Source organism: Nesoenas mayeri, assembly GCF_963082525.1.
Source record: "Nesoenas mayeri genome assembly, chromosome: 1".
Classification (NCBI taxonomy): Eukaryota; Metazoa; Chordata; class Aves; order Columbiformes; family Columbidae; genus Nesoenas; species Nesoenas mayeri.
The window spans coordinates 181175015-181202330 of NC_137541.1; the positions used below are offsets into that span (position 1 = coordinate 181175015).

General features: G+C 41.2%; 1 protein-coding gene across 1 annotated transcript; it reads left to right on the forward strand.

Moving 5' to 3' along the window:
• Window positions 1-3528: 3528 nt before the first annotated feature.
• TNFSF11 (TNF superfamily member 11) lies at window positions 3529-25867 on the forward strand (the record flags this gene model as incomplete). The annotated part of the gene is made up of 5 exons (XM_080350767.1): window positions 3529-3790; window positions 11275-11442; window positions 17715-17760; window positions 17845-17943; window positions 25446-25867. The coding sequence occupies exons 1-5, from the start codon at window positions 3569-3571 to the stop codon at window positions 25865-25867; spliced, it is 957 nt and encodes a 318-aa protein (XP_080206893.1). The 5' UTR covers window positions 3529-3568.
• Between the last annotated feature and the right edge of the window lie 1449 nt (window positions 25868-27316).

A 27316-nucleotide genomic window follows, 5' to 3' on the forward strand; every position in this document is an offset into this window, starting at 1 on the left:
GGAAATTTGCTTTCAATGATGTAGCTAATGATGACGAGTGTTGTTTGAAGGGAAGGAGGAGTGTTTCTAGGAAAAATAATTACAAGGTATGATTTTCTTCCAACATAAGTTGCAGCTTGTTAACATTTTCCAGTATACATTTCTTGCATATTGTGGTACATGACACCCAGTACGGGATTTTCTCTCTGCATTGTATTAAGTTTGTACAAGGTTTAGGAGGCTTCTTCAACTATGCGATCCGACAGGCGTGTCACTGTTGGATGAACATCATCTGTAGCTTTGTGAGGGCGTGTCATGAATGTTCTCCTCAGAGCAAATGAGGTGATGTCTGTGGGCTGGTTGCATATCAGTTTTTCTGCTGTGTTTTGGATAGCTGATGGTTTGTGGAAGGAGGTGTGTTGGTCTGTGGATTTTCTGCATATGGTAGTTTGAAGGTTGCTATTTTTTATGTTGACCTTGGTGTCTAGAAAGTTGATGCTGATGTAAGTTTTCCAGAGATAGCTTGATGGACAATTCCGGTTGCTGAACTGGTGGTAGAAATTAGTGAGGGAATCCAAATTTTTGGTACAGATGTCATCTATGTATCCTTGTGTATCCTAGGAACCCAAGCTGGTTTTGTGGCAAGGTTAAAGTGTTTGGTTTTTTTTGAGGTAACTCCTGAAAAGCCTGATATCCTGGTGCTTGGATACAAGTACCTGGCTGCTCATAGTTGCATCTGTGATTTTGTGAGGATGAAATTGTTGTGGACAAAGATGAAATAGATGAGTTTGAAATATGTAAGATGCCCGTTAGAGGCTGTTAACATGTAAGCATGCAGGTCAGGTGTCATGCTTCCCCAGGGTGGCATAGTGATGATAATATGAAAGAAGGTGCCAGCCAGAAGATAGTTTATGAAGCAGTGCTCCTGCAGGAAGCATGTTTTTCTGGAGAAAGCAGCTTTCATACATAACACAGCACTTAAAGATGGTATCTGCAGATCCTTATAGCTCTTCAGCGATAGTATCCTCGGGTTTCTCTCTGTAAGAATCTAGAAGAGCACATTAAAGTCTTAAGGTGGCAAAAGAGTTTACACATTTTTTTTTCTTCTTCTTTAGGAGGAGATTCGAGCTCCAAGGTGAAAAGAACAGATGTCTTTCTTGAGTTCCTTCTCATATGAAAGCATTAAAAAGAATCTGCTAGCACCACTGATGTGATCTGAACTTCTTTATCAGTTGTTTAATTGGTGACTGGATTTTAAAAACTATGTAGACTCTTAAAAATAAACAGTTGTATCTTTTAAAAAATATTTCACTGTTACTTCTGTTCTGATAAAATTGTTATTGTAGATCAATGTAAAATTCATTCAGGATGTCCAGCTAAGTATAATGTGAGATTATTTTCATAGTTATTTTACAGAAGATGGTGGCTAGCTTACCTTCATTTTGTTTTCATAAAAGTTGAGACATACTTAGAGAAATGATTCCTCCAGTTCTCTACAGACCACAATGTTACCCATCTTTGCAAGCATAAATGTAAGCATTTGGGCAAAAGAGATAGGTTGCCATTCAAGATCAGGGTATTGCTCCATGACTTCCTGGTAGGTAATGTTGGGAAGCAGGTGCTCTCACCATCATTTCTCAGATATGTCTCATTGTTGGTGAAGTAATGGTTATTGCACTATTTGGGTCTAGTGTTAAATGATATCAGCTTATTTTGATAGTAATTTGTTGCATGGTGGTTTGGCGTATTTCAGACAGTTTCCTTTAATTTGCTGGAGCACGTAATCATGTCTGGGTCAGTCAACCTCTTTGGGAGGTAAAGTTTCTCAGTTTCTTACCTTAGGCAGACCTAAACAGGATATTCTGTCATGTATGAAGAGTCAAAAATCAGACTGTTTTTCTACAGTCAAAATTACCTACATAGATCTGTGCCATTCTCAAATGTTCTTCAAAGCCTGAGCTCAACTTCAACTCACTTGCTTTTATATCTTGACCATTTCCCCCACTGCATTTTACCGGGCTGCAGACGTGTAAAAGTTGCCTTTGCAACAAGCACTTTCATAGGATTTAGGAGAATGCTTACCACACAGTGGACAGGCCAGGCCTATAAGATGGACCTACTGAAAAGATAGTCACATCTCCAAAAGTGTAGATAATCTGATGAGCGAAAGTCCAGAGAGAGGAAAGACTACATGGAGGCAGGAAAGGCTATAAATAGACAAACACTATATAAGCAAATATACAAAGGGGAGATTTGATCTAAACGAGACTTCCAGAGGACCACGCAAAATAAAGTACCTACAAACTGTGGCATGACTTTACGAGCAAGAGGTTTCTGTGTTGAATGCACACTGAGGCATGGGGAGTGCAAGAAGATGCTGCTCCTAACCAAGTGTTGGGAAACACCTCTGTAGCCGATCAGCTGTGTGAGGGGAGATGGGGAGGCTCTGAGCTGGTTTCACCAGCAGCTGCCAGCACAGCTTTCTGCTACTTCTTGACCCCAGTCCTTTAAAAGGACTCTGAACTGTGTTGCCTGTTTTGGACAGTGCAAGTCAACACCATTTGTCGTCATTTTAAACTGGCCTGAACAAGGAGAGACCTCATTAATGTTTATAAATATATAAAAGGTGAGTGTCAGGAGGATGGAGCCAGGCTCTTCTCAGTGACAACCAATGGTAAGACAAGGGGCAATGGGTATGAACTGGAACACAAGAGGTTCCATTTAAATTTGAGAAGAAACTTCTTCTCAGTGAGGGTGCCAGAGCACTGGAACAGGCTGCCCAGGGAGGTTGTGGAGTCTCCTTCTCTGCAGACATTCAAAACCCGGCTGGACGCCTCCCTGTGTAACCTCATCTGGGTGTTCCTGCTCCAGCAGGGAGATTGGACTGGATGATCTTTTGAGGTCCCTTCCAACCCCTGACATTCTGTGATTCTGTGAAGACACTGATGGGTTGACATGCCCTCTGTCCCCTGTGGCCCTGGACTCGCCAAAGCGCCCAGGGGATGACCGAGAGGTCCCACTGCTTCCAGGTACCCCGGGATCTGGGGGGCAAGGACCCTCCAGACACGACCACCTGTCAGAGAGGCTTTGGCTGCCCGGGTGCATCGCAAACGTGAGCGAGGGCAAGGGCGAGTAAGGGGCAAGGAGACGGCGGCCGGCAGGAGCCAGCCGAGGCAGGGCTGCCCTGTTCCCTTATGGTGGAGGGGAGGGGAAGAGCTTCGCTCCGCCAGGAGGAGCAGCCCTGACCGCGACCGCTGGGCGGCCGCCCTGGCGTTGGAGGCCGGGGCTCCGGGGGCAGGGGCGGGCCCGACCCCAACCGACCCGGCCCGACCCTCCCGCCGCGGGCCGGCGGGGGCCGGTCTCTGCTCGGAGAGGGAAGGCGAGGAGGGGGCGGTGGTGATGTGTGTGGCGGCGGCGGGGAGGGGAGGCAGAGGCACGCCGCCTGGGGCTGATTGGCCGCCCAGTTTATAAGGGGTGCCCCGGCCGGGGCGGCGGGGTTGTTTGCCGAGGCCGGGGAGCTGCGCGGAGCCGCTTGGCCGCCTGTGGAGCCGTCCGAGCGGAGCGGTGCCCCCAGCTTGCCCGCGGCGCGATGCGACGCGCCAGCCGAGACTACACCAAGTACTTGCGCGGCTCCGAGGAGCTGGGCAGCGGCGCCGCCCACGAAAGCGCCCCGCCGCCGCCGCCGCCACCGCCGCTGCCAGCCCACCCGCACCCGCCCGCCGCCTCCCGCTCCCTCCTCGCCGCCCTCGTCCTCCTGGGGCTGGGGCAGGTGGTCTGCAGCGTCGCCCTCTTCCTCTACTTCCGAGCTCAGGTAAGCGGCGCCTCCGCCCGCGGCCGGAGGCGGTGGCGGGGTGAGGGAGGCAGTTGCGGCCCCTTCGCGCCTTGGTGGCGGGCGCTGTGAGGGAGCGGCCGGGCCGCCGCCTCGCACCTTTAGGAGCGGGAAAGGCCCTCGCGTCTGTGGGATTGAGGAAATTAATTAAAAAAAAAACAAAAACGGTGAGAGAACACCTTTATCTGGCTTTGAAGCTGGCCCAGCTTTGAGAGGGGATCTGGCTGGACGCTCCCAGTGCCCTGCCTGGCCTGTGCTACCCGCTGGAGCTGCTCAGTCTGAGGTGCTGCAGGTGCTGCTCTGGCCTGCGGGTGCATAATGGGGTGCAGGGTTTCTCAGCGAGGTCGGACATGAGGGGTCTCTGACTCGGGGGGCAGCTTAGTGATCCTTCACCCCAAGTCTTGCAGGGCTTTGAGTTTCTATGATCAGTTTTTGGTTGTTCACTGGAGGCGGTTTTGACGTGGCTGAGGTCTTTGGCTGCCATGAATGTCTCAGCAGTGCGAGAAACGTCTTTAAGGACGAAACAAAAGCCACCACACGCCACCACTTGGGACCGTTTGCCCTTCAGAGCGTGCAGGGGCACTGTGAAGCCGGGCATGGGCTATGGTGCCCGCTGTGCCTCAGGAGCTGGGTTCTGAGAGCTGCTCCTCACCTGCCCGGGGATGCTTCAGGAGGCCAGGGTGTGTGCAGAAAGGAGCACAGCGAGGTACTGCTGTGGGGGAGAGGAGGTGATGAGTGGTTAGGCTTTCGGAGAGAAGAGGAGCCTGCTTCTTGGAAACGGCTCATCTGGCTGGCTGGATTCGCTCACTGCTGTGTCTCTCACCCCACATGGCTGAGCCTTCTTCGAGGAAGTGGGGGGCTGTGGGCTGGTGGCTTCTTGGCACTCAGTGTTGACTTTCATCAGGTGCCGATCAGTTCTGTTAACATGGGTCTCACTGCAGTCATGGCAATGGTACTTCTGTTGTGTGCACTTTTCATTTGAAGTCAGCAGGGAGTGGAAACACGTTTCTTTCGGTTTGCTTTCTAGGCAGATGCACTTGATCTTGAGGTAGCAGACTGGGTTTCTTAACAAAGTGCACTCTGAAACCAGATGTTGCACAAATATATGCCCACTTAAACAGACTAATGCCTGTCAAATATACAGTAACGCTGCCGATGGTTTATTATGCAGACCGATAAGTATTTTCTCACCGATAGTGGCTTTGTGTTTGCCATTTTTAGAAAAATAAAATGGAGCAGCAATACAGTACTTAGGTGATCATATCCTGTATGCTTCAGAAGAGTGACATTTAATTTCTGGGGCTCACTGTAGAGTAGCTTAAAGCTACTTGTTTGCCTGACAGTGAAATAAATGAATGCCTACTTCAGCTTGTGGCAGAGAAATGTTTTTCACTCCAGATCTACATGAGCTTGAGAAGACATCCTTGTCAAAACAAAATTCATAGAAATGCATAGTTATACATTGGTTAGTAGGCTAGAGCGCCATTGCAGTCAAAACAACTAATTGAAGTATACTTTGTGAAAAAGCTATTTTTGCATTCTCTTTACCTTCCTCCCCCGTTGTTAAGGGTTCTTTCTGATAGGTTTGTGTCAGTGCTTTACACATGCCTGACAAAGGGTAAGAAGAGCTTTCTTACCATAATGACTGCTTTTCTTCTTCCTTGATTTAAAAAATTATAGGCCGGGTCTAATTCTGCATTTGGCAGCTTAATTCTCTTGCCAGTTTCCTGTTCCTGTAGATTTGGAGTAATGCTGTTGGATGGAGTCCTTTCTAACCTTGAACTTCTGAAACATCTAGAAGAGGCAATGTAGCTAGATGTAGACTTGATTGAAGTCATTGCCTGAAAAATTTCTGATGGAGAAAATGCGTTTTTTTGCTATCGCTGAAAAATCGAGTAATAAGTATACTTTGGAAATAGGGACATAAATCACAGTAATAAGATATAGTAGTCCATATTTGTTTACCAATTTCTTATTGTGAGATAAGACAGATGGAAAAATATAATAGTTCCTAGAGAAGTTAAGTCTCATTTAACTGTCTTGCAGATTGTTTTTATTTGTATGGGACATGATCCAACATCTTTCCTTTGAAAAGACTGCTGCCCAATTTAGGTGTATTATATTAAGCTATCTCAATTTCTACTCTTCAGTACAAATTTCAGCTGTCTAAATTTGTACTTTAATAACAGAACTTAAGTATTGTGGTCTATTTCAATAAATAATGAAACGTTAGTAGCAGAAGCTGTGCATCGAAATATTTGAATTGTTTTGTTGGTGAACTAGCAAGACTGACTGTATAGGCTGATATTAAGAAATTATATGTTTTACAAGGTCTTTAAAAGTTTACCTAAGAGATCAAGTAAACTCTGACTCAGTTTTACCATACACATTTTATCTGTATTTGCATAAAATCATTTGGGCTGGATCATGACACAGTATGAGCTGAGACAATAGTTGAGGTTTTGGTTTTTCCTTAGTCTTGTTTATTTTGTGGCTTGAGCATTTGGAATTTCACAAGACACATAACTAAGACTGACACTAGATTTTCATAGATAAACATACGTTGTGGCCGAGAAATAATGCAGCACAATGCAAATGAGACAATGAACTGGTATATCTAAAAGGAAAGAAAAAGCTAAAAATTGAATTTTACCAATATTCTGGTAATGTTGTTCTGACATGTAAAAACATTAAAATGTGCTGGCTTTTCTTTCCGGACTGTCTTGTGCAATGTACTGAATCCAAGAAAGAAAACAATAACAAAATGTATTGGTTTTATGTGTTTATTTTACTTATCCTTCATGAGGAACATTTGCTCATGGTCAATGAAAATGCCATGAAAATGTAGTTAGATACTTGGGCAGCTGGAGATCATCATGTAATAGCACAAGGTGAGAGAGTGAATTATTTTATGTAACTTTCACTGGTAAATGCTGAAGTACAGTCTCCAAAAGCTTTGCTTTTAAAGTTTTATTTTGGACTAATTTCCGTAATGTACTTTGATCGTAAAAGAGTAGGAATTTGGTGCAACACTGACTGAACTGGAGGGCGGTAGAACAAAATTGAAGTGCTCAAATCCAGATGTGGGGGTTGGATGTCTAACTCATAGTTCAACCTGGAGCTCCAAGCTTGTCCGTCTTGTCCATTTTTCCCATTAAAAAAAAATGTTTGTACAAATGTTAAGTATTCTACCACACTGAAGAATTCACACTTGGATAAATGGAAACCTGGAAGACAGATTTTTATCATAATTTCATGCATTTGGGGAACTCTGACTTTAATGAAAGTATGTGTTTAAACGAGTGCCTTTCAGACTTCATCTAAAGTTTTGCGAGTGTGCTAGAGCAGTGATTAATAGAAAACTCTTTGCTGAGGTCATTAGCACTTTTTGGAAGCCTGGAAGAAGCCCTTGGAGGTTAAGAAAGATTGTGGAGTGCAAAGTGGTGTTTGATAATCTGGAAGTTGGTTTAAGTTTGAAAATAAGTACAACCATAAATGGGAAACATTTATTGTAAGGAGTAAGTACAGAATATTATACTGTAACACTGCATAACTCAGATAACATTTAATGGGTAAAGTTGGCTGGAATGTGTTGTATCTTTTAAAATCAAAATGTATCTTTTTAAAATCAGAAAATTGTCTCATAATTCTGTGAATTCAGCTGGTCTCACCCACAATGCTGGAGTTAGCTCATTTTGACTGCCCTGATTTAGGTGAAAGGAGTCTGGAGATGCAACTAAATGATTAGATGTGCTGAAAATCACAGGGCACCAAAAAATTTCATCTGATTACAAGGTCAGAAACAATGGATGTATATACAACAGTAACAGAGAAAAAATAAGATAGACATTCCTCTATTTAAATAGGTTAATTCCTCTAGGATATTTAGCTTACTTAATGTGTTGTGAAGCTTTCACCAATATTTTTGGTTGCATTTCGATGTTTCTTCCGGGTATTAAATATGCAGGATTTCATGCTGAAGGTCTCTGTTTAATTCAAAGGCTCACCCTCTGTACCTTACAAGTTAGCAAGCTGATTCCTGTAGACCATTCTGGTATTTCATCTGGCTCTTTAGAAGTTCTTCTCAAAACACTTCAAAGTTTTTCTGTGCATCACTTCTTGTTCTCAGGTTTGGTCTCAGTACTCAGTAATATCGGTTTACAACCATGGCAGTTCAGTGCATGTTCTTTATAAAGAAGATGTAAGATGCAGGATTTCTGAGAATGTCTTTTCAGACAAGTGAGTTTATTTCCATGGTTAAATGTGGTGAAGACTAGGTATGCTGTGAAAAAGGCAAGGGCAATCAAGTAGCTTAGCTAGCCCAAAGATCAGAGCTTTACCTTATCAAACACTAGATCTCTAGAGACCTGCAGTTTCTCAGGATGAGCTGCACAGCTCTAGGTTGCTGAAGCTATCAGTTACAGTGTTTCCATTAAGCCTTCAATCTTTTAACTGTAGGTGTAGACACTTTGGTTTTCTGTCTTAAGCCTTCAACAGATAAACTGTAATCCTAGTAAGTGCTTCTTTACAATCGGCTGCTACTGTTCTAGCAGAGTGTTCTGTGACACATTTGACTGATTGCTGATGGGTGATAGCTCAAAGTCTACGCTGTGGATAATCTGTCATGCTGGATGCCCAGGCTTTTACAAATTTTATGATCTTTATGTTGTAAAACCTTGATTTCCTGTCTACTTTTCAGAAGATATGTTTAAAGAAATCCCAAACTGGGGTAATAGTCTCTCACTAGTAGAATTACTGATAAAAATGAGTATCTACTGGCAATTATTTGCTGTGGCTTTCTATCTTCCCTCTTGTGATATGTGTGGAGGGGGCAGAGACATCCGGATCCTATTGAAGACCCTAGTTGCCTCAGGTCTCTGACAATCCCAATTTCAGAGGCTGCATCTGGAATAATGTGTCCTGTTGTGGGTCCCTCAGTGCCAGAGGCATATCAACAAACTGGAGAGAGTCCAGCAGAAGTCTCCAGTGATAGGTAGGGACTGTAGTGTATTAGAGATGGAGAACTGGATTTTTTGAACCTAAAGAAGAACAGACTAAGGTGAGGGAATCAAATCACCATTTTTAGCTACCTAAAGATGGAGCCAGGCTCTTCAGGAGTGTCCAGCAAAAACAAGAGGCACAGTCATAAATCACAGCAAGAACTGCAGCTGGACATCAAAACCAGTGTTTTTATACAATAAAAGTGGTTAGATTGTAGACCAGTTTGCCCAGAGAGGTTGAAAATTTCCATTGATGGAAATTCCACAAAGCTTGTCTAGATGAGGCCTTGACCAACCTGACTTAAGTTACAAGTTGGCCCTGCTTTAAGCAGGGGTCTGGACCAGAAACATCCAACCTAGGTTATTCTGTATTAACTGCTGTTTGGCAGCTCTTGGTAAATTTTTTGTGCTTTCAGTTTACAGTTGATTTTCTGAGTTCTGGATACTAGTGAAAGATACTGGAAGAGATGCTTTTAGGGTGCAGTTTCACAGTCATTTAAGCTAGTGCTGCCTTCCTGCTTGTTCATTCCTGTGCCTGTCCCTGTATTGGCTCTGCTTGTCTGGTACCTGAAGTGGGTTGGTTTCAGGGGGCTAATTTTTCAGGAAACTAAATCAGCAAAAATTCCTCCCAGAGTATTGATTTAGAAGGGGAGATTGAGAACCAGGGATGACGTTTTGTGGTGAAGAAGTTGAGAGTGCAGAGATGCTAGTTTAGATCAGCTTAAACAGTTAATGGGGCTACACTGCACTAGCTGACTTCAGAAGTCATTAGGGTAATGTTAAGTACTTAATTCATAGAGCTGTAGTGGCTATACACAGGTAATTTTGGATTCACCTGTGTCAGGCCACCCTAGGAAGATATTACTTCCTCCAAGCTATTCTGTAACTTATCTCTACCCTTCTGCTCAAAGCTGTGACATCTTTTGATCTTCAGGTGAACCTTTTTTGACCTGTTCTATTGTAAATGTTCAGGGATAACTGAGACAACTAAACCAAGTCACAGGTTCTGGCGTTGGTCTGAATGAATTGGGCAAACAGGTCTCATCTGGAGACTCCAGCAGAAGGATAGTGATGGAGGAGCAGCATCTGGTGTTGCTGTCTGTGCAACACATGTTCAACAAAATGTGCAACAGTGTGTGATTGTTGGATGGCTGCCTGGCTGGTGTAGACTTAAATTCACCTTTGTAATCTTAACCTTATGCTTTTAAGTTAACTTGGTTCTTTCTTGGGGTTACAGAGTCAAGTTTATGTTAATGTGAACAAATGATATAACATTTGATTCACTCTGGCTGTTTTGTATTCTGCAAACATTCCTTTTTATGATCTGTTTTGTTCAGTGCTATGTTAAAGGAAGCTGAACGTGGTCAGGCTCTATCCACAACGTCTTGGTATTCCCTCATTGTGATTACAAATGATGTATTACCTTTTGTAATTCTCAGATAAAATGATTCCTTCCATCTTATGCAGAAAAATAGATGTAAATATATTTTATTAGACCAGCTGATACAGTTAGAGAATTGAAACAAGGTTTTGAGTGCACAAGCCCTTCTCCAAGCCTGAATAAAAGTGGAATAAATACTAGTTGGGAACAATCGCTGAGACTCTTAAGCCATCTATGAAAGAAAGTGTAAAGTATACGGAATGTGGGGAGAGAGGGTGAAATGTTTTAAATAATGTTTATGCAATTAACTCTGCCAAGGCACAGTCCTAATTCTTGTAATATCCTTCCAATTTATCTAACTAATGAGATTCAGGAGTATTCTAAACTTACAGTTTAACAGTATATTTGATTCAATCATGAAGACTGCTAAAAATATCTTGCAGATATTCTAAATTTTCCAGTCTTTGTCCCATGAAGTAAAGGAATTTATGATATGGTTTTATAATCTTTTTGTTATTCTAAATTTGTGCTATCTTACTTAATGACTGTTACACACAGCAATATGTCTTGCCCACAAAATAATTTCAGTGATAACTGGCTTCTGTTCCTTGGTGTCTGCTCTTGGAAATAATGTGCTAGATGTTGTACAAATGTTTCCCAAGTTACTCTACTTGGTATTTGTGTGTCAACTTGAAAACCACAGTTTTTACAGATAGGATGGCTATGTATGTTGCCTGCTAAAATAATTGTGATATTGCACAGACTGATCAAACAATTGAATAAAGGATTATTGATTTTACCATAAAAGTTAGGTTTAACTTTTGAAAGTCAGATATCCAGTCTAAGCTAATATACTGGCCAGCTCCAGAAGATAATTCATTCTCCTATCTCATACACTTGTTGGATGAAATAAACCTCCATGTGGGTAACTTTTTCTCCTCATCATTTACAATGAAAATTTAGATAATAAACTTGGCTAGGTGGCAAACATTTAAATGGTTGAAAATTTTTCCCTGACTTAAATGCTCGTAATGTCTCTTGGACAGACGCTTAAAACTATGGTTGTACTTTTATATTTGTTTCAGATGGACCCTACTAGAATTTCAAAAGAACATGCACACTGTGTCAGAACACTTTTTGGACATCAAGAAGATACAGATTTGCATGAGGCATCTTTTGAAAATCAAGAAGTGAAGTTAATGCCAGAATCATGTAGAAGCATGAAACAGGCTCTCCAAAGAGCTGTGCAGAAGGTAAGTAGCAGACAGACTGCGTGTTCCTTTGTTTTGTGCTACTGTTGAACTTGCAACAGTTTTTCCAACATCTATATTCAGAGGTAAGTTCTAGAAAGTATTTTACAGTGTTTGAATAATATCTGAAGTTGCATGAAGTTACATCCAGAAGAGCTGCTTTGCCATAGCGTGATAACCAGGCAGTCTTTGCCCAGCAGTTGAGAATGACAGCTTGTTCCCAAACACAAATAACAAAAGTAGTCAGCTGAAGAAGTCTGCCATAATGAAGAAGCGTAGGCAAGCTGGATGTATGTCGTAATCACCTCTAGCAGCAGTTAGTGCCTTTGATCTTTTTGCATGTTCATGATAGTGTTTAGTGCTAATTATGGGCTATTTAACAGCTGAATGTCTGCTGTGGTATTTGGTTTTCCTGGCTTACTAGGTCCATTACTGCCTCTTCACATCTACATAAGACTGTCAGTTTTTGATAAAAGATACTGTATTACATTAGAGCTGAACTTGTGTAGACTTTACAGAGTTAATTGTACTTGAGTTAATTATAGGGTACTTTAATTCTGCTAAAGCTTGCTTTTGATAGAGTACCCTGAGTGACAGATCTTTTTGCAAATAAAACTTAAAGAAACCTAGAAGTACATGTCTTGTCCCATTTGCTATCCACCTCCTTGAACAGCTTAAAAAAAAGAAAAAAAGAAAAATAAAAAGGTTTTAACTCTGTAGTGTTAGTTCCATCTTCCAGCGTTTTATAGGCATTACACCTAGTTCTGTGTGCTGGTGCTGGACTACTCGTTCATGCAGCTCCCATGACAGGGTAAGGAGCTGGTTACAGTAAGTGAATGGGAAGCCCTGTATTCTGGTCACTCGCTGCTGGTTACTCAACAAAGGCATTGGCTGGAGCTGAGGCTGCATATCCTGCCATTCTGGATGGAGGTTAAATGCTGCAATGTCCGTGGCCAAGATAAGTAGTGAGTGGGGATAACTTTTTTGGCTGATGACCGTTAGTTTGAGAACAATAAAATTTCCCTTGCCAAAGTAATCAGAATCTGAATTTCCTTTGGAAACACAGAACGTGTTAAGCAGCTGGATCAGTGTTCTGGATGCTTTGTCATCATATATTGATGACACGGAGAAAAAGAGAAAAATAGAAAAATGCTTGCTTGGGGCTACATTTGCATCTTTCTGGTATATCAGAGATGTGAAATAAACAGTGTAAAGGCAAAAATATACTTCTGCAATCTCTGCTTTTCATTGGCTTTGGTACAATGAAGGGCAGAGATGCACCTGAATTTTACTTCTAGTTGTGCTAATCCTTTATGTGTGGGAATGCAGCTAATGGGACTTGAAAGGGGTTTTCCATCTTCTGTATGTTCTTCGCTTTTCTGAAGGAGATTCTAACCTGTGTGTTTTAAGAACCAGTATCCTTATTTGAACTGGCAGCATATTAAGTGGCTGAAACGGAACAGTAAAATACCGTTTAAGTTTTATGATTTTTCAATATTTTGTCTTTTGCAAAACAAGCCGTTCAGGAAGTGAAAATAGACAACTTGTTTTTGCTCAAGTGTATGGTCTGGTTACAGCTTTTAGCTTGCTGCACTGGTTCTCATCTGTTTTCTTTGCACACCTGTGGACCTAGTGCTTAAATCTAAAGCAGGGATTAATGTTGAAAGTGAAAGTGCTGCAACGAAAAACAGAGTAGTAGGACTGCAAAGTCAGGTGTAGAAACATTTGTCTTCTGGAAAAATAATAATTAAAGATTTTCTTTTAATCAAAATCTAATAGTGAATTCCTTAACATATTCTAGGATAAAAATACTGCTTAGGGAGCAGCTTACTCAATAGAAAGCACATTTTCAATGTTATTGCATATAAACTTTCAAGCAGACAAATAATATACTTTCCTAGCCTGTCTGTTTGCTTAATTTTTTTGCATGTAACCCTAAAAACCTTTTGACAGTCCAGATGCACTAACCACAGTTTTTATGAAGTCTGTTATGAGCCTGAAGTAGAAACGACTTGGGTCAATTCATAAGCAACTTTCCTTGGCAATACTCCCAGCTTCTAGCAGCTTGCGGAGTTCAGGCGTAAACTAGTTTCCCACATGGCAACAGAGTACTTTGCTAGACCTCCAGGAAAGTGCTTATAAAGAGATCTGTATACTTAGCAGTCTTTTCAAGTTGACACAGTTATGGACAAGGTCAAGGTTTCATGGACGATTGCTATAAGTTGTTAAAATTTCACAGTTTCCATCCTACAACCTTGCGTACCTTTTTTTTCTGCAAACAATAGACTACTCATTTGGGTAGAGGTTGTAGTGCTGATCTCTAAACCATCTTCTGATGAATATTGGTTCATGTGCTTTTTATTTCACTTCCTTCCTGATTAACATTCTTCAAATTGCTGAATTTCCGGCAAGATAATCAGTTACTTCTTCCTGGTACTAGTTGGACTTAAAGCACTCAGGTAGTAGAAACAGCTGCATAAAGGAGCTTTAAGGTCACAGCTGAAGCAACACATGAATGTCCAGAGGAGTTCTCTTCTAATTGGTCTCAAAAGGCTGCTTATAGCTGCTTAAAGTAGATACTGAGATGTTGTAAAGCCAAAGGAGAGGAAAAACTGTTCACAAATGTCACATGTTCAAATGTAGCCTTGCCTCTGCATCCTCAACATTGGACATAACTTGAAGAGCAAGAGTTGTTTTTGTTTTGAAGGTGCTGAGATACTAAGGGTTAAAACCTTCAGCCTGCTGTGGATGAGGAAAGAGCAGTTCCCAACTTTTCAGGCACTTAAAGCATGATATTAGCTTTTAAAATGTGTAAGTTTTTCAGCTTCCTAATGGGCTCTTAAGTAATTTGGATGAAGGAAGACACATTTTTCATTTTTGTGACTGGCTGCTTGTCTGTTGTTTAAACAGTGACTATATGAAGGAGGTTGGAATGTGGGAAGCAGACCAGCAGAGTTGAGTTGGTGGGCAGGGTGCAAATGATGCGAAGGTGTAGAAGTGCAGCTTGTAAGACTAACAGAGGGGTGTGATTTTGGTGTACAGTTTTTGTAAAAATAACTCAACAGCTTGGTAGCACATGGTTCTGTGAGTGAAAGTAGTAAGAGAAGTGATTGATAATATTTTGTCAGTAGTTCTCATGCCATTATAGCAGTGTCTTAGTGACAGGCTCTGTTGAGCTGTTTATGCTTTCTTAATGGTAGTGTGCATTGTGGTTAAGTATGAGATAATTGAAGACATTCAGGTGCTAAAGAATGCAGTTGATACTTTAAAGATTTGGAAAATCCTAGCTCTTCATGCCTTATCTTAAAGGATACCAGGGGGGGTTTATAATCCCAGTAAGAGGCCATCTTTAGACATCTGGATATCTTCAGACACCCACTGAAAAATGTGGTACTTGAGTCCCTGAGGGTCAGAAGCAAGTACATGCTAAAATGCTTTTCTAAGGTAGGTCATGTACCACCAGCACCTTGGAGCTGTAGAAACATGAAGTAAAAAAAATAATCAAGAGAAGTGTTGAAAATACTTGCTCTTCAGGAGGAGACTCACAGCTCCATCTCTGTTATCTAGGGACTAGTTCATGTATTTCAGCTTCCTTTTGGAAGCCTGGGCAACAGAACAGAAAAGAATGTAAAAGTTTTGTGGGGCTTGTCAAAATCAAATAAAGAACTTGACACTAGTCCAGTGTTTGGAGAGCTCTGCTGATGTTTTCTGGCCACAGGCTAGCCACTTCTAATCCAGTGACAAGCACACAGAAGAAAGAGTCAGTGAACATGAGCGAGTCTCCAGCTTTTCGCAATGTGTCAGTGTTGGGGTCATGCTTATTACCTCTCTTTTGTTGTAATGACCCTTACATTCCTAATTGCATAGTAGCATAGCTTGAAGAGGTGTACAAGAAAGTGGTTGTGTCAGACAGATGCTCCTAGGAAACAGGAAAGTAGGCTTAAGACTATCAGGACAAGGAGAGTTGGGGACCCGAGTATTCCTGGGTAGCTGTTCTGCTTACCAAGTGGTGACGTTGCAGATGAACAGCACCACCAAGGGTTAGAAAGAAAGCAGCTCAGACTGTATTTCTTGAGGACCACAGCCTTTCTGCATGGAAGGTGAGCTGAGTCAGGCTGCTAGATCTCAGAAGGGGAGGTACCCAGCTGCTCAAGCTAGAGCATCTTTGTAAATGTGCAGAAGCAGAACACCATATGCCTAAGAAAAATGTAGGTTAAGAGGAGGATAGCGATTTGCCAGTTCAGGGACTTCAAGGGCTGCACAGTTAGCAGCATGGGATATTTTTTTAGTATAAGTTTAGACAACAGACAGATTAAAATGTACATTAAAATGCTCTTTTTGGATCTGCCCAGTAAGCTCTCAAGAAAAGTACTGTATCACATCCTCCAGAAGGAAAGGATCTGAAAACAGGCTCCACATCTGAGAGGTTTCCATTAAGAAAGCAAGAAAATTAGAGTTGCACCTTTCTAAGGAAAGGGTTGGGAGTAGATATGGTGTAGTAATCTCTGAGAGTGGTCCGTCCCCCAGTTTCTTTTACCTTATGTCCTCTTCTCTTCAGAGGCTTCTGCCACTTTTTGCAGTACCTAGTACTTGCGATTTTTTTTTTTTCATCTTCCTACTTTTGGTGAAGTTAAAAGAGCTCAAGTGTGGCTAGAGGCTGATGTTGGTGTGCAGCTCCTAGAATTGAGCTTCGTTTTCATGCTCTTAGAACTGATGTTGAAGTAGGAAGATCAGAGAGGGGAAGTGAATGTAAATGGGGGAGGTGGACATGAGTTTTGCTTCTTCTGAAGTTGCGATTCTTCTGCTTTTCTTCTCGTCTCTACAGCAGAAAGCACCTTAATGATTCTTATCTACAAAATCAGCATATGTCTGCTGAAGTATTATGCTTTGATAGTCATACTACAACTTCCATACTGCTGTGGCTTTTCATTTTAGTTTAACATTTAAACACCTACTGAAAGAGGAAAGTGAGAGTAATAAATACACCTACTGAGGCGTTACAGATTTCACTGTGGCTGCAAAATTACATAAAAGCGGGACTTTAGGTGTTTGCAAAGCAGGTTTTCACATTCTAAAACACCGCAGTGATTGAAAACACAGTGGAACATTGCTGATCTGGCCAAATCTGAGGCATATTGTATATACACGGTATTGAACCAGATGACCAGCAATAGGTGTGACATAAAGACAAACAAAGGACCACTCTTAGGTTTCAAAGATGAGATAGGATTTTCTATCTTCAGCAACATGTTTTGTTTTAATAAATGTCTTCTTGATGGCTCCATGGTATGAGGTATTCTGAATAGCAAGTAGAATATTAGCCCTGTGTTTTAGAAAACAGAGACGAAGAGAGTCACAGGAGGAGACAGAACAGAAGACTGAACCTAACATTACCAAGATGAAGTCCAGGCTTGTAAAAAGAACAGGCTGCTTAGGTTTTTGAAAACTGCTATTTGTATGTTTTCTCAAGAAAACAGGAGTGGATTATTAAAGGCAAGGATTTTTGTGGTGCCTGATGTCTGTTACTTGTGGTGTTCTTGGTTTTGGGTAACATGGGTTTCAATCATGTTAAAATTAATCTGCAGTTTTAAAGAATGCATACTTCCAAACTCTGGTACCCAGTCCATTTGGCCCAGTGCAGATGTGGAAAATGCTTAATTCTTCAGCTCCTGCGTACATGTTAGAAGTGAGCCATGATTATAAAGTTTTGTAGTCTTGCAACCCCCCCTGTTAGTAGTCAAGTGTGAAAGTGGAGGTTTTAATTTATCTCATCATGAATGAAATTCAGAGCTTAGCTTTCCTTAGTGTTTAGTGTGATTACACACTAGTCCCTTTGTACAAATGCCTCTTTCATAACCTTTTAACTCCAAGCAGTTAAATCAGTTCATAAACTCTGTTGTTTTATGTGATATGTTTTTAGCAGTCATTGTTTCTTTATACTTAAACAAATATTCCAAATGCTATAAGTAGAAAAGGTTGTAAATGCCCTGTCACCACCTCTTCAACAAATAGTGCGGTGATAATACACACTATCATTCCTATCCACCCTTGTCTGAAGTATTGGACAGAGGAAGTAATTTGATTGTGGCAGCTAAAGTGTGTGTTCATATTAAACATCATGTAAATAAGAGAACATGTATCCCAGACATCTGAATATGCTGTAAATAGAACAACTCCCACATATATATACAATGTTGTAATTGTGCAAACTACCTGCAATACGTAATGTTACAAAAACGCGACAACATCAGAGCAATGGCTCTTTCTCATTTTAGGAAGTCCAGCGTGTCATGGGAAGAACACCGCCAAGACCAGAAAAAGGTAGGTGCTAGTTTATGATGAAGAAATATTTTAGTTCTGCTAAACTTTTGTCTTTCTGAGGTAACGTGATTGTTTTATCTCTAGCTGCGCTGGAGGCATTAGGAATGGATCTGTATAGGAGAAACAAACCTGAGAAGCAGCCTTTTGCCCATCTTATTATTGACGATAGGAATATTCCATCTGGTAAGTTCAGTTTTAAGTGAATACTTTCAATGCAACTATAAATATATTAAACAGTGAAGTATATTAAAATAGTTCAGCAATACCAGCAACAGACTGGGATTTCAGAAGTGGCTTTTTTTTAAATGAGAATAAATGGGATGCATTAAAGGATATGAGAGGGAGCAGGGGTCATGTTAAGAGGACGATAGCTCCCTTTTGTCTCAGGTAGCTTACATCTGTCTGTTATGGGCTGAATAGGTGCCATTTCAAATGACCAGTTTTTGTGATGAAGCTCTGAGGGCTTGGCCTGCCTCTTCATGGTGTCTTCAGGTGAGAAATGATGATGAGCATTAAATACTCTCCTCTGGAGTTTCTTATTTTCTTTAACTGGTAGGGCCCATCTGGAGTTCTTCACTCACGCTGGACATCAACTGTAGGTATACATACACACAGATGTATGCATACATACATACAAAGATATACGAGCACAAAGATTGGCCAGAATCCAGATCTTGCAGGTTGGAAGGTGTTTCCCTTCCATTGAGTCTAGTATTTTTTTGTCCTGTTGTCAGATGAAGAAATGTGTTGGTTTTCCTTTGTGAAGTTCAAGAATGTCTTATGTCCACCTGTTCAACCCTTCACAATACCACTTCCTTTGTGTGCTGAAGTGTAATTGAGTCTGTACTGGGTGACACAGTATTTATCTTCAGAGTGGATCTGGGAGTTGAGAATTTTATATGGATACACAACACATGTCAGGTGCCCATCAGTGTAAGAACTTGCCATAAAGGAAGGACATCTTTCATTTTGAGGTGTCAAAAACCTAGCACTGCAGTCCCAATGTCATCATTATAACTTGCCCACTAGTTCCCTGCCCTCTGTGGGTGTATTGCACTCTCATTGCATAGGGCTGAATTTATAGCAAGAGTTTCCTTTTGCGAATGTAATGTTGAAAAGGGTTTGTCATATTCCATTCATTATTATGCTGCAGGACTGGTATAGACTTTTTCACAACAAGGCTCCCAAGGCCTTCCTGGTGTTCAAATATGCCAAAGCTTCACAAGGGTCTGTCTTTATCCATCTAGTTGAGTTGTAGGAAGATCAATGACCATAACATTGTACTTTGAGTCACAAGGTTTCTGGTCAGTGTATGGACTGGGATGCAGTATGTTTCTGAGCTATTGAGTAGGGGAAAAAATGTTCCTGTGGATTTTATCTGCCCCTGTTGTAAGAGGATGGCATTCTTTTATCAGAGCTCTTATTCTCTACCCATGAGTACCTTTGGATGGCTTTGGGGATATCCACACTAGTACAATATGAGAGAATAAGATATGAGTCTGCCTTGGAACACTCTCCAGAGGAAAAGATTCACTCTTACAGTTTTAAGATATCTTAGTGCTGTTTCCTTTTTTTGCCCTGGGATGCTGTCAGTTGGGATTTTTCTCTCTGTATTCTCAATGCAACAATCATCATTGGTGTGGTAGAAGTAAAGCAGAATTTATTCTGAAAATATCAGATGGAGGATCTCGAGATGGGAGGGGACATTGATCACCACTGTTTTCCTCTGAAGATCTATATGTTCTGCAGTGCTGAACTCCTTGCTAATTAAGCTATGTGCATTGCTTTTCTGTTTTATGTAACCAAACCAAAGGGGGATGCTGTGTTGAGGCTTGAAATCTGAGATTTCAGCAGCCTGCATAGTAATACCTTGCTCTTACTCTATTTAAAGACAAAGCACTTCTGTACACAAGCGATTAGCTTCTTGCCTGGAGGGATAAGATGCTTTCTCCGTTCAAATGCATTGGCACTGCCAAGATACAGAACTTTATAATCAGAGAGTTTAAGCAGTTTGTCCGATGGCAGTCAGCACTTCTACAGGCTTTCTTATTAGCTCAAATGCCTCCTGACAAGCTTCTATTTCAATCAGATTTTGGCTTTTGACATAGGTCAGTAGTAGAAGATGCAATATCAGTACATTTGTCTTAGCATTTTGTCTTTGGAAAGATTCCATTAATTTGCTAATTGTAGAGACAAATGACTTATATCTACAGAAGTGGAGTGTGTTAGTGTCAAACTTTGTGAAATCCACCTTTTCCTTTGGGGAATTTATTTTCTGTGTGCCTGATGTTGCTGTAAACTGGATTTTTATCAGGGCTGCAGCTGATAATGTTTACTGTTGTGCATCACTGCATTAACCACCTAGGGTGTGATGTAGCACATCTGTGGGTAATGGCAAGGGAGACATTGTTCTTGCTTGCTCTCTTCACTTTTTTTTTTTTTAATAGCATGGGCTACGGAAACTCAGCAATACAGTGTCTGGGACAACAAGCTGCTTTGTTTCTCCTTGGAGCGTATCAACCTCTTTCCAATGTGATGAGTTGGACGTAGTGTCTCCTGATCTCCTTCGGAAGAGTGTTGCAGGATGTTAATCATGAGCTCAGCGTTTGCAGTCCTTGTGGGCATTGCAGCAGTGAGGGGCTGCATTCTTATGCGTAGCTGGAGGCCTCAACCTACTGGTTGAGAGGCACTCCAGTATCATACTCACTGGTTTGAGACAGTATTCCTCTTGGCTGGGTGACACAAAGGTTAATGACAGGCATAAAGGATGAAGAATTTGCCTGAAGGTCACTGGCAATTTTTCTCTCCCATCCTGTTTCTCTGACTGCAAATGGCAATTTCTCTTTTCTGGTTCCTCACCCTGCATGCCTGAAATCCTTTTAAATTGTTTTATGCCATCCACGAGTCTGGACAGATCTGTTCTTAGTATTTTAAGGTTCTCTACTGTCATCGTTCTGATCCAGAATAAACAATGTCAGGGTAAAAACATCTGTCTTCATCACTGTCAAACAGGATTTTATTTTAAGTAGTTTGCCACTGAGCACCCTTCATGAACTGAGCAGGCACTGAGCAGCGTCCGTGAGGGAATATTTTTCTTTTACCTGGTTCACAATAATATCAAGCCCCAAATGGACTTTTGCAGCTGGGGGCAGTGCGATGGAGGGAGAAAATAACCCTTCCCAGATCTTGGTGTCCCCACCCATCATTTGGCTGCAAAAGCCATAGTGGTTTGGCTTGCTGTGTGTAATTTTTAGGTTTGCTGCCTTAGGTTAAAAGCTGGATGCTTGCTGGTTGGTTTTTACCAGAGCTCACTATAAATGCTACCTAGGTTTTAAATGAAAACAGTGAATTTTGGTTTATAAATTGATTATAGAAATTACTCACAGTTTAAAGGAGAAAATCACTAACAGAAATAAATATAAATGTTAAATATATCGTTTGCGATGTGAATTGATACCTTTAGCTGTCTAAGGAAACACTGTAGCATTCTGAGCTATTTACAGCTACAGGTTCAGCTTAGTTGCCCTTTTCCTCTAGAAACAGTTTTTCAGAGCAAACAGTGCTTTGGTCCTTCCCCCAGGCATTTTTTTTTATACCTGAAGACTGTGAGGATGCAATAAAAAATGTCAATACAGGGCTACTTTCTCCTCTGTTTCCCTCCCATCATATTCCTTCTTAATAATTAATTTTATTGAAACTCATTTGTATTAGTCTTCATGCTCACAAATATCCAAGACATTGTTTTGGTTTGTCTTCACTTACCAGAAAGACTGTGTATTTTCTTGCCACTTTTTTTTATAATGCTTTTTACCTTATCTGGAAGGTTATCTTACTCATTATCTCTCTGACCTCTTCCTACTCTCTCAGTGTGACTTGTGCTATTTTTTTCATATCTCCATAGTAAATTTTATCACAGCATTTTGACTCTCCTGTGGCTTGGGTCATGTTTGAGTTTCTTATATATGTATGGCTGATTTGGCACTTATGCTCCAGTTTTCTCCTCTGCCTTTGTTTTTGGGCTACTGATTGTTTTGGTGCCTCCCTATTTGAATGTGTTACCACCAGAAGTGCTGAAAGCCTTCCGGTTTGCATGGCATAACTCCTAGCAATGCCTCTTTGTGCCGTGCTGCTGGCTGGGGCATGCCCATCTGCCTCAGTTGATACGATCACAGCACTATAATTTAGGTTGGAAGGGCCTTCCAGAAGTTATCTAGGCTAATCCCCTGCTCAAAACAGATCAGGTCATCTTCCATCATCTCTTGGCCTCTCCTTCCTTCTAACCGTGGATGAATGATGCATATTCCCTTCAACACCAAAACAGTGTGAACAAACTTCACCCACAGTCCCTCTCAGCATCTCAATTAGAAGAAACTGTGGCACCTGTTTTCTCTCTTCCCCCTTCTTCAACAGACAATCATGCATTCCCACTAAGGATTTCTTCAAAATTGCTACTTGATTAAGAATGGCAACTAAAAAGTTTACTCACCTGCCTAGCAACCTACCCAGTGTGCTGTCAGTCAGTCACAGCACACCAGTATGCCTTTCTTTTCTGTCATATATATATATATTCCTGTCCCATATCTCTGATGTGCTTCTCCTCCAATCCAAGCAGTGATTTCTTGCCTATTGTCCTCATGCTGAAGGTAGCCCAGCCTCCCCGGGCAGTATTTCTGGCAGACTTAACACTGTGCATGACAAGCTGTACAACTTTCTTAGCTATCTCAAGTGCTTCAGAGATGTACTCTGGTACCCAATCTCAGTGTCTCTTGCAGGTGAATAATTGCAGACTAAGAGACTTAAGATCTTAGTATTACTTCACTTAATTTATGGTTTCCAGAAGGTTTTTTTTGAGGCACTGCACAGAAGATGGCTTCTCTGTATGATTTTGCTTGTATAATATCTACCTGGCTGTACTGGAAACATAGGGGAGCAACTATTCATGATCTGCCTTTGACAGCCTGTGGTTTGCACAGGTCTTTGTGGAAGAACACCAGAAGCTTTTTTGTTCTGGACTATTAAAGTATTCCTCTCACATGCAAAAGCTGCTTGCCCTTGGCAGTTAGGGAAGACTCATAGCTCTCAGGTTCCCTTGTCCCTACTTCCCCTCACATCTTTCTGCACTAACAAATCCAGGAGGTGTCCTTTTAACTAATCTGATATACCTGTGGCTCTCCCCCAGCATACTTGTGAGCACTGGTGGTTTTCAGGAATGCCTTGATACGTACTTGAAGGAAGAGGCAGTGGGCCCTGCCATGTGCTGTGGAAATTTTGGTGGGAATAGACTTTTGGTCTGATATTGGCAGAATAAGGTACTGAACATTCCAAGTAGGCATTTAGATACACTGGAAGCCCAAGATGTAAGGTCTTCTGGTGGCTGTGTGGACCCACTGTGGTGGGTACCTCAGAGGGAGCAAATTGAGTGAGTCTTGTGTGCTGAAAATGGCTAGTGGTTAGGAGGACAAGTTGGCCAACTCTCCTCTGTTGTGCTGTGCCCTGCGTATTACATTGAGTAAATGGTAGTGTGTTAGTGGCTTGGGCCCATCAGGAGGGGTCACGGCCTGTGTGACTTTCTCAGGACTGTGCTGTTTCCTCTGTGTGGGCATTCCCGTGGGCCTTGGCTGGACCTTCTCCTCCCACTGTTCCCTATTCCTCTATGTTTGCAGGCAGAGGCTGCAAAATGAGGTGGGTGCTGTAGTGGGATGGTGGTGAAGCTGGGGAGGTGGGTCTGCGGAATGTGTGCTGCAGGGCATTCCCCTCAATGAAAATGCTGTTGATAAACCTCTGCACAATACATGTACTGTAGTAGCAACGCGATCTAGGCTGGTGTTGCAGGCTGCTTCTTGACACTGTGCCACCAAAACAAAACTGAGGTGTCAGATATGACCAGATTTGGAAGGAAGACTCAAATGCTCTCTCTCATTGCCTTTCTGACCTCCTCCCAGGCCATCTCTTAGCACAGCCTCAATAGTAGAATCATAAAACACGTTGAGCTGGGAGGGACGCATAAGGATCATGGAGTCCAACGCCCTGCTCCTCACAGGACTACCTAAAACTAACCCATATAACTAAGAACGTTGTACAGACACTCCTTGAACTCTGAGAGGGTGGTGCCATGACCACTTCAGTGGAACAGTCTCACCTCCTCTTAGTGAAGAACTTTTTTCTTATCTCCACAAAACCCCATTTTTCTAATGTCCAGGATCTACATGAAATGACATATTGAGATTTGACCAGCTTGAAACATCCCAGAGATGATACGATGTGGCTATTTGATGATAGCACCCAGGAGGTGCCTTTCAGGCCAGAGTTCCTGGAGGACATTTATAGCTGTTTCTGTGGTTAGATTTCAGTGACAGCGCCGAGCTGACAAACTAATCAAAACATCTCCAGTCTCTCAGTTCCTTTTTGTTCTCTTCACAGAGCATTCAGTCACCTTAACAGATAAGGGACAGCTTCCTGTTTACCAGGCCACCTTCCTGCAGGCAGAGCTGAAAAGGCTTATATGTAACTGTTAGAAGGAATTTAAGAATGCTTGTTTACATCTGTTAATTCTATTAATCCATCCTTTTTGGTAGTGAGACTTGGTAACTGTTATACATGTATTTTGATTTCTATGGAGAGACAGAGACAACATTATAATTTTCTTTCATAATTTATGGATCTCCAGCTTAAGACAACTTGAGGCTGACTGTCTTCTTTCCAGCATGGGATATCAGCTCATTGTTTCTTGTTTGAAACTTAGGATCCTTTAAAATAAATAATTAAAAATAAGAAAAGGAGAAAATATAGCAATGCATCTAGAATCATGTGTCTTCCTAAAGCACTTTTTCCAAGACCTTCCACTAGATATTAGACAAAGAATCTGGGTTAACCTCCCGCATAGCTGTAACTGCCCAACCAAAATTTGTACAATTATCAAATAATTAGGATTGTGCTTTAGATATCTGGGATGTGACTGAACCCAGTTGTGGAGCCTTGTTTCTGGTATACGCAAGCACTGCGCTAAGTCAAAACGTTTTTGCATGAAAAAGTTTGTCATAAATACTTGAAGTGCAATCTGAAATCTAGTCAGCTTACTGTGGAGTACTACAGATGCACAACTATACTGATTTTTTTTTTGCCCTCCCCCCCTTTTTTTTTGTGTTCTCAAAGGTAAAAAACAAGAACATAAAATACAGGAAGGTTTCATAAACTTTCTCTTTGGGGACTTATCAGTTTAACTTGTTTTCATATTTTGTTTAGTTATTCCTTTCAAATGCTTACCGGTTGAAGACTGATAACAAGATTTACTGCTTTTTCATCATTAATACCTTTGCTTTTCAACTCCTCTCAAGCATTTGCTACTTGAATAGAGTTTTAGGTAGGACACTAATTCTATACAGAGCTTGTTGCATGGTTGCTTAACATAATCAAACCATTGGCCAAGCAAATGTTTTGTACCATGGTCCAGCAGCTGTTCTGGTGTGAGGGCAGACAGTTATAAATAGCAAGCCAAATATGGCATTACATGATGAAAAAAGGAAATTTCTCATGATTTTTTATCATAATTGTCTAATATTCACTTTAACCTATATAACTATAGTTGCTGTTCATTCTAAAAACCTGGAGATTGCTTTCTAAATGCTACATTTTGTTAAGTGTTCATAAATAATCGTGGTCGTTTTTTTTCTCTCCCCTCTCTTCAGGAACACGCAAAGTGAACCTCACATCCTGGCATCATGACAAAGGCCAAGCAAACTTGTCAAATATGACGTTCAATGATGGAAAGCTAATTGTTAATCAAGATGGATTTTACTACCTTTATGCCAACATTTGTTTTCGACATCATGAAACTTCAGGAAACCTGACCAAAAGAGGGCTCCAGCTGATGGTGTATATGACTAAGACAAACCTTAAAATGAGGCGCTCTGATGTGTTGATGAAGGGAGGAAGCACCAAATACTGGTCAGGGAATTCAGAATTTCATTTTTATTCTGTAAATGTAGGAGGGTTTTTTAAATTAAAATCTGGTGAAATGATAAGTATCCAGGTATCAAACCCATTGCTACTGGATTCATCGCAAGAAGCAACTTATTTTGGGGCGTTTAAAGTAAGGGATTTAGACTGAATATTTCTTTAGTGTGCTGAAAATTTGGAGGGGGGGTTAGTGGTCCAGAAACAACTTGATGACAGAACTGAAAATCTTCTGCAACCCAATTGCATCTGTATAAGCAACATATCTCTAAAGACACGTTTTTGCCCTGTGCTGACTCCAGAGGGAGTCCCACAAATGCACAGAAGGGTAAAATTACATAGTTCTCCTGATCCAGTCTTATAGTGGTTTTATATCACGTGTCTCCACTGGCTTCATTAGAGTCATTATGACTTTTACATTGGTGTAGTAGAAATCAGAGCAATTAATATTGTTGAACTTCTGTTTCCAGGTTCTGCCTGACTTTTTAACCCGTGCTACTCTTACTAGTTTTGGCTCAAACGTAAGGCAGGACAGAACTTGGCTCCCAACTTGCATTTAGGGTTCAATTTTGCTTGAGGTTGAGCGTCCTGACCCTAGAGATGGCAAAGACTGAAAGTATGACTAATCCCGTTGCATTTGATGTGGCTTTTCACAGGCTTAGTTAAGCCCGTTCTTGCCTTGCTGGATTAGGGTTGGAGGGCTCAGGCCATGGCAAAAATGAGTTGCAGAGCACCTAAACTTAAGTTTTCACCTGATTAAAAGAGCTGTTCCAGGAAGGAGGGAGGTCATCTGGCCTTGCAGTTCTAAAAAGTAAATTACAGGTCATTTTTATTATTGTTGCACAGTTAATTGCAAATCTAGATTGCCAAAATATGGTGTGCCTTTAAAGTATTACCTTGTGCCAGAACCTGCAAAGACGTTTTTTAGACAAAAAGTATGTATTTTTATATTCTGTAATATCTAAAGTTTTATTTCAGGTGTAATGTTTTGTGTAAAAAATATGTAAATTATATTGTCCTATAGTATTTGATACAAAATATTTAAAATCTCTTGCTGTTTGTATATTTAATGTTTTAAACTGTTTTTAATGTACAGACATGTCAAACTGGTGCACTTTTTAATCCCAATGGGAAAAATTGCAGCTAAAAGAGGTTGTTTGCAATTAGCAAATGTAATATATATCTTTGTTCTTTTTAACTTAATAGATTTCTGTTAAACATGTCAGTATTATTGTGAGGGGGGAATCACACCTATGTCATGAATATTACACCAGAATGCTGGTCACTGGGCTCCTTTCAAATCTGGAGGGTAATTGACATTACAAAGCTGATGTTACCTAGAAAAACCCCCCATGAAATTAAAATACATACATAATAAGCCACAGAAATGTATTAGGGGTATTTATAGTGATTGAACAGGCATATTTTCCTACAACAGAATCTGCAAGTTGTGAATTCTGCAATTGAGCATTGACTGGCTTAGCTTAGTTTCCTGAAAAAGTGGAGTTCATGTCATCGCGTTGCCTTGTCCTCGTCTCCCTTTTGAGCTTGTAAAGCTCCACATGCTTCCGCCAGCTTTGGCAGGTGAATGGCAGCGCTAAGA